The sequence below is a fragment of the Lemur catta genome, chromosome 1, assembly GCF_020740605.2.
Source record: "Lemur catta isolate mLemCat1 chromosome 1, mLemCat1.pri, whole genome shotgun sequence".
NCBI classification, from domain to species: domain Eukaryota; kingdom Metazoa; phylum Chordata; class Mammalia; order Primates; family Lemuridae; genus Lemur; species Lemur catta.
In genome coordinates, this window is record NC_059128.1 from 217795123 (window position 1) to 217812834 (window position 17712).

The 17712-nt window shown below is 42.4% G+C and overlaps 1 protein-coding gene and 1 long non-coding RNA gene across 2 annotated transcripts in view; one reads left to right on the forward strand and one right to left on the reverse strand.

Annotated features, from left to right (window-relative positions):
• On the forward strand, nucleotides 1–17548 carry LOC123630410. The gene is made up of 3 exons (XR_006732674.1): nucleotides 1–231; nucleotides 328–428; nucleotides 16369–17548. It is a non-coding gene; the product is annotated as an uncharacterized LOC123630410 (long non-coding RNA).
• LSG1 (large 60S subunit nuclear export GTPase 1) overlaps nucleotides 13274–17712 on the reverse strand; it is a 23649-nt gene continuing 19210 nt past the window's right edge. The window contains exons 13-14 of the mRNA XM_045539968.1: nucleotides 16267–16440; nucleotides 13274–13794 (exon numbers count right to left, since the gene is read on the reverse strand). Of these exons, the coding sequence (XP_045395924.1) occupies nucleotides 13615–13794; nucleotides 16267–16440 (354 nt within the window). The 3' untranslated portion in view covers nucleotides 13274–13614. The remainder of the gene's footprint in view (nucleotides 13795–16266; nucleotides 16441–17712) is intronic.

A 17712-nucleotide genomic window follows, 5' to 3' on the forward strand; every position in this document is an offset into this window, starting at 1 on the left:
CCCGAGACAGCTGCGGCGCCCGCTCCCCGCCGCCCCTATGCGGGCGCCCTCCGCCCACATCCCGCGGCCGGAGCCGGGCGGCCCCTGGGCTCTGGGGGCCGAGTCCCTGCCGGGTCGCCGTGAGGCACGCTGTCCTTTCTTTAATTCACCGCAGTTCTCGAGCCAAACAATACACACAGTTGCGCTGGCGAGGCGCTGGGAGCGGGGGATCCCGAGGTGATCGTGAACCAGGTAGGATACAGAGGGTGGGTGGGAAGCCAGGAAGGAGGAGACAGGCGTGCGGGGGAACAAATCCCCTACCTCAGCCTGTCGCTCTCCTTTCTGAAGCCGTCAGCTGCGCCCTCCGCCCCAACCCAGTCGCCGCCCGGGAGCCAGGTTATCTTGGGACTCTGCAAGCCCCCACCCAGTCACACCGGCGCACAATTCAGGTAGGCAGGACTGCTGTTCTTGAAAACAAACTATTGGCATAATTTTAGTAAGTTTGCTTAAAGCATTTAATAAATGATACATGACTGTATCATTTCATTTTTTTCCCTTTTAAAAATATTATAACAGCTTCACGGAGACATCGTTTATATACCATAAACTTTACCCTTTTAAAGTGTTCAGTTCAGTGATTTTTAGTGTATCCGTAGAGTTGTGCAAACAACCTTACTGTCTAATTTTAGAACATTTTCATCACCACTCCCCACCCCTCGAATAAAAATCCTGTCCATTAGCAGTTACTGTCCATTCCCCTTCAACACTCCCAGCCCTGGGCATCACAAACCTGCCTTCCACATGTAGCCTTGATTTACCTATTTCGGACATTCCGCATAAATGGAATCATCCAGTATGTGACCTTTTTGTGGCTGACTTCTTTCCTAGACATTTTTAAGGTTCATGGATGTTATGTGTATTAGTACTTATTTTTTATGGCTGAATAATAATACATTGTATGGACATAGCAGTTATTTTATTTATCTCTTATCAGTTGATGGACATTTGGGTTGTTTTCACTTTTTGCCTATTATGAATAATGCTGCTATGAACATTGTGTGCAAGTTTTTGTGTGGACATAGATTTCCAGTTCTCTTGGGTACATACTTAGGAGTAGAATTGCTGGGTCATATGGTCACTCTATTTTTAACGTGTTGAGGAGCTGCCAGACTGTTTTCCAAAGTGGCTACACTATTTTACTTGTTCAGTCCTTTTTAAAAGTTATGACCACTCACAGGAGAAATGGAATACAATATGTCAGGCATTGCTATGGCCTGAATGTTTGTCCCCTCAAATTCCATATGTGGACACCTAATCACTAATTTGCTGGCATTAGGAGGTGGGGCCTTTAGGAGGTAATGAGGTCATGAGTGGAGACACATGGAGAAGGCACAGTCCATGAACCAGAAAGCAGGCCCTCGCCAGACCCCAAATCTGCCAGCACCTTGATCTTGGACTTCCTAACTTCCAGAACTGTGAGAAATAAATATATGTTGTTTATAAGCCACCCAGTCTAAGGTACTTTGTTATAGCAGCTCAAATGGACTAAGACAGGTGTTGTGCTAGGAGCTGGGGACCACACTGTTGAGAAAAACAGACATGTATCCCTGTGTTTGTGAAGCTTACAAGTAGAAGAGAAAGACATTAAATAATCCATTGAACAATGAAAGGCAAAATTAAAATATATTAACCAAAATGGACCAAAATTAAAATAATAAAACCATTAAGAGGGAGTGATATAAAATGAGTATTGGTTAAAGAATGATTCAAAGGGTTAAATTAGAAGGAAAAATGCATAATCCCGTAGCATCTTTCTTGCTGAACCACTGAAGGAACCCCTGGCGGAAATCCCTGCCTTCTGTTTCCTCAGGGGTTCTGGTATGTCCAGTGTGATTATAAATGGTCATGTCTGCCTTTATCTCCCTCAGATACCGACCTGTGACTGTCTAGATCCTGGCTTCTCTGGTGAGGTTGTCTACCTACCGTTCCCAAAAGATAATCTAGTCACTAACCATCTTGCTAAAGTAGGGACATGTCTTGTGTCACCTCTCCTCACGCCCTCGGGCAGGGCTACCTGTATTCTCAGTTGCATAGAGACTTCAAGATGTCACTCTTAATCTCATTCACTCTTTGTCACGGCTTCCCTCTCCCTCCAGCCCAGCATAAGCCCTCAGAGGCTTCATTCCTCCCCACCCACCCTGGACCTGGTTTACACACCTCAACAAGTTGTTCTTAGAATCATATTAATAGTTAGTTCTTAACCTTTTCTGTGACCCCTTTGAGAATCTGAAAAAAACTTACTCTTGAAAAATATGAACACGTTTGCACATCCACACACAATTTCCCATACAATTTAAGGAAATGTATGGCCCTCCCACCCCGAAATTCAACTATGGATTCTATGGAGGAATGGAGCCCAGACTAAAACCTCCTAGGTAAGGGGCTTAAGTCCTTTCCTAGGAGTCCCTGCCTGAGTGGCCAGGGAGTGTGGTCCATGGATGGTGGGTGTCAGAATCACCCTGACTGCCTGTCAGGAGAGCAGATGCACTAAATCTAACTCTCTGCACATGTGTCCTTGGAATCAGCCTGGATTAGTTTCCTGTGGCTGCTGTAACAAATTAGCACAAATTTAGTGGCTTAAAATCATAGAAACTGATTCCCTCACAGTTCTAGAAGCCAGAAGTTTGAAATCCATTTCACTGGACTAAAACCAATGAGTCAGCAGGGCTGTGCTCCTGGGGGCTGTAGAAAGATAATTTATTCTTCCTCTTGCCTCTTTCAGAATCTGGTGCCTACCAGCATTCCCTGCCTTGACTGCATCACCCTGTCACTCTCTGCCTCCTGGTCATATCGCCCTCTCTTCTTTGTATGTCATACCTCTGTCTGCCTCTCTTGTATAAGGATACTTGTGACTGTATTTAGAGTCTACTCAGAAAACCCACGACAATCTCCACATCTTTGGATCCTTAACTGTATCACAACGGTAAAGACCCTTTTTTCAATATAAGATAACATTTACAGGTCCAAGGATTAGGACCTGGTATCTTTGGGGGCCATGATTCAGCCTGCTATACTTCATTTCCACAAGCTTCCTGGTGGATTCGTATGAGAAACTGGGTTATGGAGATGGCCTTCAGTGGGGGAGCTGCTCCCAGTCACTGGACGTGCTGGCTCCTAGAAGGATGCAATGGGAAGACTGGGGGTTTGGAGCCTGCAAACCTTGGACTGGAATTCTCCCCCTGCCTTGTTGTAGCTATGCTGTGACTTGGGGCAAAGCACTGGTCCTCTCTGCACTTTTGTGTTCTTACCTATAACACGAGCAAGGTCCAGTGGTGGGGAGACACATGGCTCATTTCTTGGTTGTCTTCTCTTCCCTACCTACCCTCTCTGGGGGATCTCATGTTTCTGGCTTTAGCTACTATCCCTGTGCCTGCACCTCCTGAATGTGTAGCTCCAGGTCACACCTCCCTCTCAAACTTTGGACTCACATTTGCAACCGCCTAATCAGCATCTCCACTGGCATGTCTAATTGAACATGTCTAAAACCAAACTCTTGGCTCGCCATGGTGGCTCACACCTGTAATCACAGCACTTTGGGAAGCAGACGCAGAAGGATCTCTTGAGGCCAGGAGTTCAAGACCAGCGTGGGCAACACAGTGAGACCTTGTCTCTACAAAAAATTTAAAAATTACCCAGGTGTGGTGGCATGTGCTTGTAGGCCCAGCTACTCAGGAGGCTGAGGCGCGAAGATCACTTGAGCCCAAGAGTTTGGGTTGTAGTGAGCTATGATTGCACCACTGCATTCCAGCCTGGGCAACAGAGTGAAACCTTATCTCAAAATCAATCAATCCAAACTCTTGGTTTTCCCTCCCAAAACTCCTCCCCTTCAATTTTCTTCACCTGGGCTGATCAGTGTCCTGGTCCTGTAGGGGCCAAGCCCCTGCGCTTGCTCTCCTCCTTGCTTAGGGCACTTCTTAAAGGGTGATGAGCGTTGTCTTCCCACCAGACTGTGAGCGTTTTGCAGCCAGGGTTGTTTAGTCCATACCTGTATCCTCAGCCCCTAGCTCAGTGCCTGGCACATAATAAGGCAAATATTTACTGAATGAATAAACTGATTTTTAAACAGTCCATAAAAATGTGATATACACTACAGGAGGGGCATGTTTGAAGTGCTTTATTGACACCTAACATCGTGAGTGGGTGTGTGCTAGAGAAGGCTTTCAAAAAATAACACATGAGCTGGGTTTTGGAGAATGTTTGCCTTTGGCAAGGAGGCCATGGCAGCAACCCTGCAGAGGCCCTCCTGGAGGCAGGAAGAGGTGTACGGAGAAAAGCAAATAGCAGAGGAGCTGCAGAACAGGCAGGAGATGAGGCGAGAGAGACAGTGGGCAGCCTCGTTGTGAGGGAATCAGTACTTCATCTTGTAGGGAACATGTGTCTTCTAACCAACTTCCTCCCTGTCATCAGGACCCCTCCCCGGTTCTCCCAGCACCTCCCACAGGGCTCTGCACGTGGTCGGCCCTCAGGAAGTGAATCAGTTCCTTCACCAGGCTCCTCAGAGGTCCAGCGGCTGCCCAGGAGCTAAACATAATAGTTTTTGGCTGTGGTTCAGAGTTTGCCAAAAAGAAAAATTAACAAGAGGACCATAGCACTTGTCCTCCCGGGCAGCCGGCCTTGTCACTGCTCATAGGCATTTCCTGCCCGCAGAGGCAGCACGACCTCCGGCATTGTCCTTCTGAAGAAGGAAGGGCTGCAGCAACCCGGGCAGTCCTGCAGGAGTGGGCAGCTAATGGTGGCCATAAATCCCAGCCCCGTGGAGGGAGACAGGCCAGCAGTTCAATGCCTTTCTCTTCCGGGAGATCACGTTGCTTCCTGACAACGTTCTTGTAAAACACATGATTTAGAGGAAGGGCTTGTGGCTACTACTCAAACAGTAACGTCAAAAACTACATCTGTCTGGTTTACATGGTATAGGCAAATAAATTCTAAGAGAAAAGTAATGGCCTTTCCAAATCTTAATCCCATTGTGGACATGTTGGGGTGTTGTGGTTGAAGCAGGTGGCAGGACTGTTGGGGTCCTGGGCTCTATTTAGAACTCTGTCATCAACTCACTGTGTTTTCTTGTGAAGGTTTCTGTCTTAGTCCGTTTTGTGTTGCTATAACAAAATACCCGAGACTGGGTAATTTATAAAGGAAAGAGGTTTATGTAGCTCATCGTTCTGCAGACTGGGAAGTTCAAGATTGGGCAGCTGCATCTGGTAGCTTCTGGTGATGGCACCGTGCTGTGTTAGAACATGGCAGGGAAGTGCAAGGGGAACCAGCCTGTGCAAAAAGAGCAAAACAGAGGCAGCCTAGCTTTGTAACAACCCACTCTCACGGGAACGAATCCGGTCCTGAGAGTGAGAGCTCACTCACTTCTGGGAGACTGCATTAGTCCCCTCCTGAGGGCGGCTCCCGCATGCCCCACACGCCTCTTAAAGGTCCCACCACCTCTCAACACCTTATGTCGGCAGTAAGCCTGGTGGGGACGAACCATATGCAAACCGTAGCAGTCATCAACTCCCTGCATGATCTTGTGAACCTTTCTGTACTTTTCCCCCTCAAGTTTGTCACTTATGACATCTGACTGTTGAAGTCTACTTACTTCATGATGCTTAGAAGCTAGGAAAGGGCTAATGGAACTGACAGCTGTCGAAACGGTCCATCAAGGAGAGCCCTACATCTTTCAAGAGACGAACATCCATGAATGCTATTTAACAGCAAGGGAACCAACTTTTTCTTTTTTATTTTATTTTTTAAACATTTATTTTACTTAAGATGGGGTCTCGTTGTTGCTCAGGCTGGTCTCGAACTCCTGAGCTCAAACAATCCGCCCGCCTCAGCCTCCCAAGGTGCTAGGATTACAGGGGTGAGCCACTGCACCTGGCCACAAACAACTTTTTAAAGAGCCCAGTAAATAGAATTCAGAGCTGGTTGCGGTGGCTTACGCCTGTAATCCCAGCGACTGGGGAGGCTGAGGTGAGACGATTCTTTGAGCCCAGGAGTTCAAGGCTGCAGTGAGCTGTGGTCACGCCACTACATTCCAGCCTCGGTGACAGAGTTAGAGCCCATCTCAAAAAAAAAAAAAAAAAAACCCAAAATAGAATTCAGTACCTGAATATTTGCACTGAAGTAATTACTTAAAAGAAATATAAGTTGGCCGGGCGTGGTGGCTCACGCCTGTAATCCTAACCCTCTGGGAGGCCGAGGTGGGTGGATCGCTCAAGGTCAGGAGTTCGAGACCAGCCTGAGCGAGACCCCGTCTCTACTAAAAATAGAAATAAAAATTATCTGGACAACTAAAAAATATATGTATAGAAAAAATTAGCCGGGCACGGTGGCGAATGCCTGTAGTCCCAGCTACTCGGGAGACTGAGGCAGGAGGATTGCTTGAGCCCAGGAGTTTGAGATTGCTGTGAGCTAGGCTGACGCCACCGCACTCACTCTAGCCCGGGCAACAAAGTGAGACTCTGTCTCAAAAAAAAAAAGGAAATATAAGTTCACACTGCAGTTTACAATTCAGAAAGAAACCAGAACCCTGCCAAGTTTATACGTGTCAATATGAGAGCTGGAGAACCCCACTTCTCAAAAGAAAATGACTGGCAAAGGCAAAGCTTGAAGATAGGAACTATGTGTTTGTTTACTGTGATAACTGCTTGACTCCAGTCTTTTGGTACAATTCTGTCTACTCTTGATCTAAATGGCTCCTGGGCCCTTATGGTATTTTACTGTCTACTTTTATGTTCCCTTACCTCCTAATTTTTCATCCTGAAAAATTTTAAATCTACAGAAAAGGTGAAAGAAGGCCCACTACCCACCTAAATTCACTGTTAACATTTTGCCACATTTGTTTTCTCTCTTGCTCTGAACCATTTGACATTGCAGATATCATGACATTTTATACCTAAATGCATCGGTGTGTGTATCTCCAAGGATGTTCTCTGACATAACCACACTTCTACTGCCTTGATACAGTGATACTATCTAATATGTAATCCATACTAAAAGTTCAATTGTTATAGTAACGTCTAATATAGTGTTTGCATTTCTTCCCTAGTTCAGTATTCAATCACTGAGTTGCATGTCTCTTTAGTCCAGGTCTCTTGTCTTGTAAGATATCCCAAATCTGGAACTATCTAATTGTTTCCTCGTGATTAGATCGAGCTTAAATGTTTTTGCAAAAATGGTACAAGGAAATATTGGTTACTTCCCACATCAGGGGCACAGAATGTCAGCTTGTGATACTATTGGTGATGACTTATTTTAAGGTGATGCCTGCCAGATCTTTCTGTTGTAAAATGCACTTTTCCCTCTGTATTTAATAAGTAATGATGGGTGATACTTTAAAACCACATGACTATCCGTTTCCCCAAGAACGTTTTACACTCAGTGCTTTGAGCATTTATTGATAATCTTTGCCCGAATCAATGATGTCATTAGGGGTTACAAAATGGTGATTCTATCTTTCCTTCTACATTTACTAACTGGGATTCTTTTGTTAAAAAGGGCTCCCCTTCCTCTCTTTGTTTTTTTTTTTTGAATATCACTATGGACTCAAGAATCCTTTTAAAAAAATTCAATGTTTTATTAATTCATATAAAACATTGTAAGTATTTTAATACTTTTAGTTGCCTACTTTAGAAGTAGACCAGATATATAAATTAAAAATAGGAAATCCATCTCTCTAACTCCCCCAAATGTCACCATTCTGTTCTTTGATTGGGTCAGGCAGGAGTTAGCGGTCAATACCTTTTGCAGTGAGCTTCTGAAGGTGTCTATAAGCTTGCTACTCGAAACGTGGTCCCTGGACAAGCAGGAGCAGCAAGAGCAGAGAGTTTGTTAGAAACGCGGAATCTCAAGCCCCACCTAAACTTCAGGAATTAGAATCTGCATTTTAACAAGACTCCCCCAGATGCTCTGTATGCATATTAAATTTGAGAAGCCTTGGTCTCTAGAAGACCCTTCAAAAGTCCTGGATTGAAGTCTATAGAGACTGAGTCTTAAGCAAAGAAATAGCCTGAGTACAAGTGGCTGCCAAGTATTATGTGAAGACTTGAGTAGCAACTGACATAGCACATGTCTGTCATCTTGCCTACTGGATTCAAATCATATTTTATTTTCCTGAAATCATCATTCTACTTCTCTATGCCCTGATAGGTAAGAAACCAAAAAAAAAAAAACCCCAAAAAACAAAAAATGAAGAAACCGAAAACTTGAAACCCCACTTCAATTTAAAAAAGGACAGCAACTACCCAAAACAAATGTTAAAAATGCTCAGTTTTTTGAAAACCATTTTCTAACATGATTCTGTAAAATATTTCTCCCTTCAGTTGCTGCTGCTTCCAAATCCCCAACAGCCACGGCAATCTCGCTTGTGTTATTTTGAACATACAAACCAAATTGTTTGGTTTTGGTTCTGTCCTGGAAGGGGTTCAGCATGGTTAGCTGTGCTCTAGAAAAAATTATGATAGCCACTTTTTATGTTTAGTAATTTACATAAAAGAACAGAGAAGAGCATAATGAAGATAAGAGGTGGAGATTAAGAAAAGAAAAACAGCAAAGGACATATTTCATTCCGGAGTGCTAGCAGTACTTGCTTGTCCTCTGTGGCCACCAAGAAGAGACTTAGGAAGAGACCTAGCCAGCGTTTTCCCAAAGCTCAGGAGTAGGGCTTAATGTCATGGAGCACTTCCCAGGTCTGTCTGCCCAGGCACTGGACACAGTTGGAGAAGGGAAGATACACTCGAGTCCAGACGCTGTCTCATGGGCACCCTAGGAGGACCCCGGACACTCAGTCTCCAGAAACAGAACTGGGGATTCTACCTACACCTTACTGAGAAGAACAAAAGTACAATGTGGATTTACAGATATTTCAGGTTTAATGTCACCACCTCCGCATCCCTTCGCCCCACAATGAAACAGATGGGAAAAACTTGGGATGATCTTGCCGGCCTATGAGTCAATCAAGTGCAAGTTCACATCCACTGGCAACAGGAGGAGAGTTCCCTCTACTCAGAAATACGTGGGAGTGGCCAGACGCCGTGGCTCACGCCTGTAATCCTAGCACTCTGGGAGGCCGAGACGGGAGGATCGCTCGAAGTCAGGAGTTCGAGACCAGTCTGAGCAAGAGTGAGACTCTGTCTCTACTAAAAAGAGAAGGAAATTATCTGGACAACTAAAAATATATATAGAAAAAAATTAGCCGGGCATGGTGGCACATGCCTGTAGTCCCAGCTACTCGGGAGGCTGAGGCAGAAGGATTGCTTGAGCCCAGGAGTTTGAGGTTTCTGTGAGCCAGGCTGACGCCATGGCACACTAGCCTGGGCAACAGAGCGAGACTCTGTCTCAAAAGAAAGAAAGAAAGAAATACCTGAGAGGAAACTGAGAGGTGACAATCCCATCCCTTACCACAATTTCCTTCAGTTCCAACCCCTATGAAATAAAAAAACTCGAGAGGTATATATTTCTTCTTCACATTTTCTATAAAGATTTATATAGAAGAGGAAGGAATGAAAGTAAAAGTCATCAAGGGTCTTCTTCACATTTTCTATAAAGATTTATATAGAAGAGGAAGGAATGAAAGTAAAAGTCATCAAGGGTCTTCTGATGCTGAACATACGCACATGTGGTGACTCAGCAGTTCTCCTAGATAGACACCATCAGAAACTCATCCAGTGTTCGCTCTAAGGCATATATTGGAACTGAGCTGATCAACAGCCACCAGCCACATGTGGCTATTTATATAATATTTAAAATACTTAGAATTGAATACAAATAAAATTTCAGTTCCTCAATCACACTGGCCACATTTCAAGTGCTTATTAGCCACATATGGCTGTAGTTATTGGACCACACAGATTATAGAACATTTCCATGACAACAGAAAGTTCTACTGGACAGCGCTGTATTAGAACACCTATGGTAGTACTTGGGTTTTAGTTCCTAAAAACCCAAACCTATAAACCATCCACATGGCCATCAATAGTAGAACAGATAAACTGTGATATATTCACACCATAGAACGTTATACAACTATGAGAATGAACGAGCTACCATTTCTTACAGATAACAATATGGAGGAATCTCACAATGTTGGCTTAAAGAAGCCAGACATATAGAGTAAGTTTATGTACAATTCAAAGTCAGAGGAAGGTCATAATAGTGGGGTCACCCTTGGGAGTGCGCAGTGACTGAGGGGAAGCACAGGGGCTTCTCGGGTCTGGCCGTGCTCTGTGCTGCCATCCGGGTGCTGGCTGCCTTGATGTGTTCTGAAAATCTGCTATCTCTACACTTATGACTCGTGCACTTTATGTACATATTACACTTGAACAAAACATTAGAAAATTCAGAGTCTGCTGTGTGCTGAGGACTCTTCACTTACATAATCCTTTGCTTTTAGAATTCGTTTCCCCCTTAGAATGCCTCCCTTTATGCAGGAGAGTTGTAAAGACAGCCTTTTCCTTCCCGTCTGTCCTCGTCACACTCAGCTGGACAGAGTGCGTTGAACACAACATACAACAAATGGTTATTAAGGGTGAGAATTTTGAATGATTTTCCTCACTTCTCCAGAGACTGGAGAGGGGAAAAGTCTATGAAAACAAGGTGGCCTTAAGTAGATTTTTGCCACATTTTCCAGTTTACCCACCAAGAAAACATGTGTTATTGGCTTCTTGACAAAAACCTCAGCTTCTTTTTAATTTCCTGAAGGTAAACAGATGACATATGTAGAGCAGGTTCTGCTTAAAAAGGGTGGTACGTTTCTTGTAATAAAATGCTGGAAAAAATTGAAGTGATAATGATAATGACTGCAATTCATAATTCTAGAGTACTAACCTCCACAAGGTGAGGGAATACTTTAAAAAGTTGCAAGTGATGCTTAACAAGGCACATTTGGGGCAGAAGCAAAGGAGAAAATAAAAATTCCCCATCTGCGGTGTCCTACTTGGGGTCCTCAGATTCTAAGCAAGGTCTTGGGTTCAGGTAGCTTGTTTGGGAGGCAGTTCAAGAAAGCAGAGGTGAGGGAGTGGAGAGAGTGATGGAGGAGGGAAGGGAGGAAAGAAATGAAAGGTGAGTTAATGAAATGGTTCTAGCTCTGGGCAACTGGGGCTCAGTTTAACTGAGGATCTTTTAAGGAACTTGCAGAATGTACCCACTGGGTGACAAGGAAGCTGCGGCATTTACTAACCAGTACCCATCCTTACCGGTTATTCCATTTATGTGAACTGCCCAGAATAGGCACATCTATATAGACAGAAAGTAGATTTAGTGGTTGCTTAGGGCTGAGGGGAATGAGAAGATTGATAGCTTATGTCTAAAGGGTACAGGCTTTCTTTTTAGAGTGATAAAAATGTCCCAGTCCCAGCTCCTTGGGAGGCTGAGGTGGAATTGCTTGTGCTCAGGAGTTAAAGACCAGCCCGGGCAACATAGCCAGACCCCATCTCAAAAAAGTAAAGAAATTGTATAAAAATCGATTGTGATGATGGTTGCACAACTCAGTGATGATGATAAAAATCACTGAGTTGTACATTTAACATGGATCGTATATGAATTATTTCAGTAAAATTGTTACAAAAATTAATCAAAAGCATGAAAGCACTATACATGATTAGGTTTTTTCCAAGAAGTCTTATGTTTTAGCTGTTGTCACTATTACTAAGGCAAAACTTATTCCATGAAAGTACATACTTTATTCATTCAATATGAAACTTTCTGCTACACACTTGTGCTTACTCTTCAGTAAATGGAATGAAATTTGTTTTCATATGCCAATGCCAATACTTGTTCCTCTTCCATCATGAGCTTTTTATGCTCACTTTTCTAAGAGAAAAGAGAATGCCTGGAAGGATGTTGCAGAAGGAGAAGCATAATGGTTAGAACATCTTCAGCTTTGCCTCTTCTAAGTCTGCCTCAGCCTTGATCTGGAAGAAACTTACCTGATACTTAAGTGAAGGATAGGAATACATCTCATTACTCACTTGTATCAAACTCTTCCTTGGCTCACCCACTGCTTTTCAGAACACATCCAGAATCCCCTCACAGCTCTAAGGCCCCATGTGATCCAGCCCTTTTGGACCCTCCAGAGCTCCTTCCTGCTTCAGGCCCTACTCAGGGGTTGTCATTTTCCAGACTGTCCTTCCTGCCACAAGGTAGCTGGCCAATTAATATTTGGTAAATGGATGAATAAACATAATTTTTAAAATTCCCTGACGTTATGGTTTGAATATGTCCCCTAAGTTTCATGTTAGAAACTTGGTCCCCAAATTCCTGTGTTGCTATTTGGAGGTGGGGCCTTTAGGAGGTAATTTGGATGATGTCATCAGTGTGGGGCCCCCATGATGGGACTGGTGGCTTCATAGGACAGACCTGAGCTGCAAGCTCTTGTCCTCTGTTATATTATGACACAGCAAGAAGGCCCTCACCACAGGCCAGCGCCATGCTCCTGGACTTCCCAGCATCCAGGACTGTGAACTAAACTTTTCTTTATAAATTACCCAGTTTGTGGTATTGTTATAGCAATAGAAAAGGAACTAAGATATCTAGATGCAACATTTTCCCTGGAATAACACATCTTAAATATATTATGATCAGTTAAAGGCAGGGCTTCTTAACTATGAATTCATGGATGACCCTTAAGTTGTCAGTACATCTTCCGATGTTTTGCAAAATTGTTTATGTGGGAATGTGCATTTTTCTGGAGTGTCCCTAAAACATTTATGATACAGAACAAAGTTAAAGACCTCAATTAAGGGAATAATGAGGCTCAGAGAAAAAGGGAGGGGTTTACTTCTTTACAAAGTAAAGAAGTGAGGGGCTGAGTAGCCATAGTGTATTATAAAGTGACTGTACAAGGCAAAATGTCCTCCATCTCACTGTGGATAGTACTAAGGACATCAGGGATCCCTATGCCTAAAATAAAAACTAGCTGATTAACTGCCTCTTCTTATTCCCTGTGGGTCTCTCAACAAATGGGTTAGCTATGAACACATACTTTCCTCTGTAGCAGTGGCTCATGGTGATGGTGGTTTTCTACGTGGAAAGTCATGCTCCCCAGGGGCTTTTTAAAACTACACACACCAGCTCTCCCAGCCCCCTGCCATATCAGGGATATTAGGGGTGGTGTATGAGGTTGAGAACCACTAATCTAAATAATGTACTCAAGAGTCCATCTAAAATCCCAGTCAAGTTTTAGCAAACTGTTAAAAAAATGTACAATGTCCAAATGGCAGTTTATCTACTTAAACCAATAAAACATCTGTTAATGGCAATTTAATTTTAATATCTTTTCAAAAAATTTCTGACTTATAAATTACTTACAAATTAGTATGCATTTGTGAATATGTGTACACAAACAAACACATCATTCATTCCTTTAAGTTCAGCCTTCTATAGGAGTTTTCTGAGGCTCTGAGATGACTACTTTTAGTCAGAGTTGGTGTTTCCTGGAGCCCCTGAGCCTTGACATCAAGACTGTTGGGCGCTCTATGAGAGCAGGGTCCATTCTAGAGTGCCAGTGTCTTGGAAAGTTCCACAGGCACAAGCAGCTTCTATTATTTTCCATCTGCACAGTACAGATGCCATTTCTACTGCAGCCCAAGTTCACATATCCAGGTGCTTGTACAGTCTACGACTTTTCTCTTTTTTATTTCTGTTGCCATGTTTTTTCCAGGGCTTCCCAGCTACGGTCTCAGAGCTCCCGGTAGCTGCAGTTGCCATGCCACTCCCAGGCTTGTAACCCATCACAGCCTGGACTCCTTTGGTCAAAGCTCTCACATTCTCCTAGTAAATAAGAGAAAACATCATTTGAGAGATCAACAGGCTATCCTTCCAGGCAGTGGTCCCCAATCTTTTGAGAATTGAGGCGGTGATGCAAGTGATGGGGAGTGGCTGTAAACACAGATGAAGCTTCGCTTGCTGGACCGCCACTCACCTCCTGCTGTGCGGCCCCCTGGTTCCTAAGTTTCACGGAAGACAATTTTCCCATGGACAGGGGTGGGTGGTGGAGCTCTGCGGCCCAGTCCCTAACAGGCCCAGGGGTTGGGGACCACAGCTTTAAGGGATATGAATGGTACTGTTTATGGACCACTTCAAGATAAATAGCACTAGTAAATCACTCAGTGAATATCCACCTCTTTCACTGGTCCTCTTTCTCTTCCTAGCATTCCGTATTTAGTTTATCTCTTTTCCCTCCTCATTCCCTTGTCAACTTTGTTTAGTCCCATAGCTTCAAATGCCATCTGTACCTCTCTATAACTAGACCCATAATCTGTCTTAATATCAAAACTCAACCTGCCTCACCCAAATTAGAAACTGATTCTAAACAGATTTTAAGTTTACTTAGCAAAATAAATTTAATCCAATATGATTTGCAAATGTAAAGTAACATCCAACAATCTTCTTATAATAGTAAAATATTACTCTAGAGACTAAAGGTTAGACACATGAATTATATTATAGTTAATGATAAGTTTTCAGTTATAAACATTATACAAATTCAAATTAAATGTCCTGCATGACAGCTGTAGGCCCAAGAAAGAGCTTGTAATCTTTCTGCATGTTGGTAAATTTTCTTCTAAATATTGGCACAGACTTGGAAATAATTCAAACTAGGAGCCATAAATATCTAAGTTCTATCCTAGCTTTGTAATTTAAAACAAGTGCCCTTAGCCGAGTATGGTGGCTCACGCCTATAATCCTAGCACTCTGGGAGGCCGAGGTGGGAAGATCCCTTGAGGTCAGCAGTTCGAGACCAGCCTGAGCAAGATGAGACCCTATCTCTACTAAAAAATAGAAAAATTAGTCAGGCATGGTGGTGTGCAGCCATAGTCCCAGCTACTCAGGCGGCTAAGGCAGGAGGATCGCTTGAGCCCAGGAGTTTGAGGTTGCCGTGAGCTAGGCTGACACCATAGCACTCTAGCCCAGATGACAGAGTGAGACTCCATTAAAAAATAAAATAAAATAAATAAATGAGAAAAAAATCCACACGTGCCCTTGGCTAAGTCATTTAGCCTCTTTGTGCCTCAATATCCTCGGTGGTCTAAATGAGGATGATAACATTTGCTTGGCCTGCCTTCTCGACTCATCATGTGATGCACACAGATAAAGCACCGGATAAATATGGAAACCTCCTCTGGATACAGCTGACATATCCCTCCCTCCCTTTTTTGCTATAGTGGTCACTTAAAAACATTTTTAAAGTATATTAGAAACAACTGTATGATTTAACTTTCCTGCACATAAATTTGTCCTTTAAAATGCTGCCTACAAATTATAGCTGTGTATAGGCAATTAAAGTTATTAATATTTTCAAAGTGCAGAAGACATTTGTGAAGTCTGTTTCTTTAGCACTTTCTATCACCAAATGTGTTGGCTCAGAGAAAAGACAACTGACAAAATGGGTGAAAATATTTGCAAATCATAAATCTGGCAAGGGACTTGTATCCAGAATATAAAAAGAACTCTTAAAACTCAATAATAAAAGACACTTCTCCAAAGAAAATATACACGTGCCAATGAGCACATGAAAACATGCTCAACATCATTAGTCATTAGGGAAATACAAATCAAAACCATAATGAGATACCATTTCACATGTATTAGGATGTCTAAAATAAAAAAATGCAGAAAATAATAAATGTGGACAAGGATGTGGAGAAATTGGAAACCTCATACACTGTTGGTGGGAATGTAAAATGGTACAGTCACTTTTGGAAAGCACTTCAAATGTTAAATATGGAGCTATAATATGATCCAGGAACCCCACTCCTAGCTATATACGCAAAAGAATTGAAAACCCACATTCACACAAAAATTGGTACACAAATGTTCACAGCAGCATTATTCCTAACAGCCAAAGGGTAGAAACAATCCAAATGTCCATCAGCCGATAAATGGATAAACAAATTGTGGTGTATCTATACAATGAAATGTGATTTGGTAATAAAAAGAAGTACTGACACATGCCACAACATGGATGCATCTTGAAGATATTAAGCTAAGTGAAATAACATAGTGATAAAAGCCTACACAGTAAGTAATTCCATTGATATACAATGTCCAGAATAGACAAATCTATAAAGAGATCAGTGGTTGGCAGGGTTGTGGGGAGAGAGGAATGGGGAAAGAATGCTAATGAGTATGGGCTTCTTTTTGGGGTGATTAAAATTTGTTTATGGTGTGTGAATGATACCTCAATAAAGCTGTTAAAAAGGTGTGTTGGATCAGAAGTTAGAGCAAAAATTTAAAACTTACTTGATGGAAAAAAGTTTTGTCAACTACATTTTCAATCTGCTTTGCTTTTTTATTTCCAGCTGCCTGCATTTTTATTTCATCACCATTTGTTTTATTCTCTAGGAGTCGCTGGTGTTGGTACTGAAAGGTTAAAGGATCTCTTCCAGGAGGAGGATGACAGTACAGCAGCTTACCCTACAAAGACAACACGAATGATAACAGTGCATCCTAAGTAACACCTGTGTCCTCAGAGGAGATATCTCCAACCAGTCACACTCTGATGGAGCTCTGCTTTTTGATTAAGCCAGCTGAGTTGGGTTTCGGTCTACTGTAACTGAAGAGTCCTTACTCTAATACACCAATGATGAAAGTGTTCTAGAGACCTAGCTCTTCCCATGGCCCCCAGGCTAGAATGAAATCACTGTCTTCTCTGTTCTTTTTACCTTGTTTGCATTTCAACTAAAGTATTCTTCAATACATTTATATGATTATACTTATGGTGAATATTTTCCAAACAAAACCCAGGACACAACTGGACAGTTATGACTGTAATAATGGGGACACTGGGCTAGAATACTGAAATTAAGATAGTTCCCAGATTCCTGTATGTGGGCTGCAGTTGCTCACTGGATACAAATTTGCCTCTTTCCACCATAAATGCTCTAAAAGCTCTATTTTAAACTCATCTTTGCATCCTCCACAGTTAAATAAATGGTAAATTAATAAGTGACTTATCTATACCAATAGTATTAACCACTTTCTTCCCAAACGGAAGGCAAGACCATATGGCTGCCCACTTTTATTTCTATGCTCCAAGAGCTCCACTAATATGGTTTGAGAAAAGGAGCAGCAAAATCCTCACAATTAGTAATTACACCAGGGCCCTGTAAATGCTTATTTGTAGAAAGAGTTAAACGTAATATGTAACAATTATTGGGGGCTCATTATGCATCCAGCACTGAGCTTAGTGTTTCATTTATTTCCCATAATGATCTCATGGACAGGCACTGTTAACTCCCATCTTACTAATAACGAGAACTCAAAATAGCACCTTCTTAATTGTAATAGGAGAATAACCTCACAGATTTGTTATGTATTTTTACTTAGGTAACACTTGTAAAACAGAACTATTCCTAGCAGAGTTACCTTTGAAGAAATGTTGGCTATTATTACTGTGTACAGAGATAGGGATGTAAACAGCTATATTACAAGGAAGACTGCAACAATAATTGCAACTGAAACAAGCAAAAGGCTGTAGGAAATCAAAAAACCAGATGCATAAATTGAAAATTTTCACTCAAAATAGGTTCAGAAATCTTCACCTTTCCTTTCATATGTTATTAATCACTTGTATAATTCATACGATGTTAACTACCCTGGATCAAGAACCCAACCCCAGTTATAACACAATCTCAATGAAAAAATATCTCCTTTATAACTTAATAGGTTGCCATTATCTAAGAACAC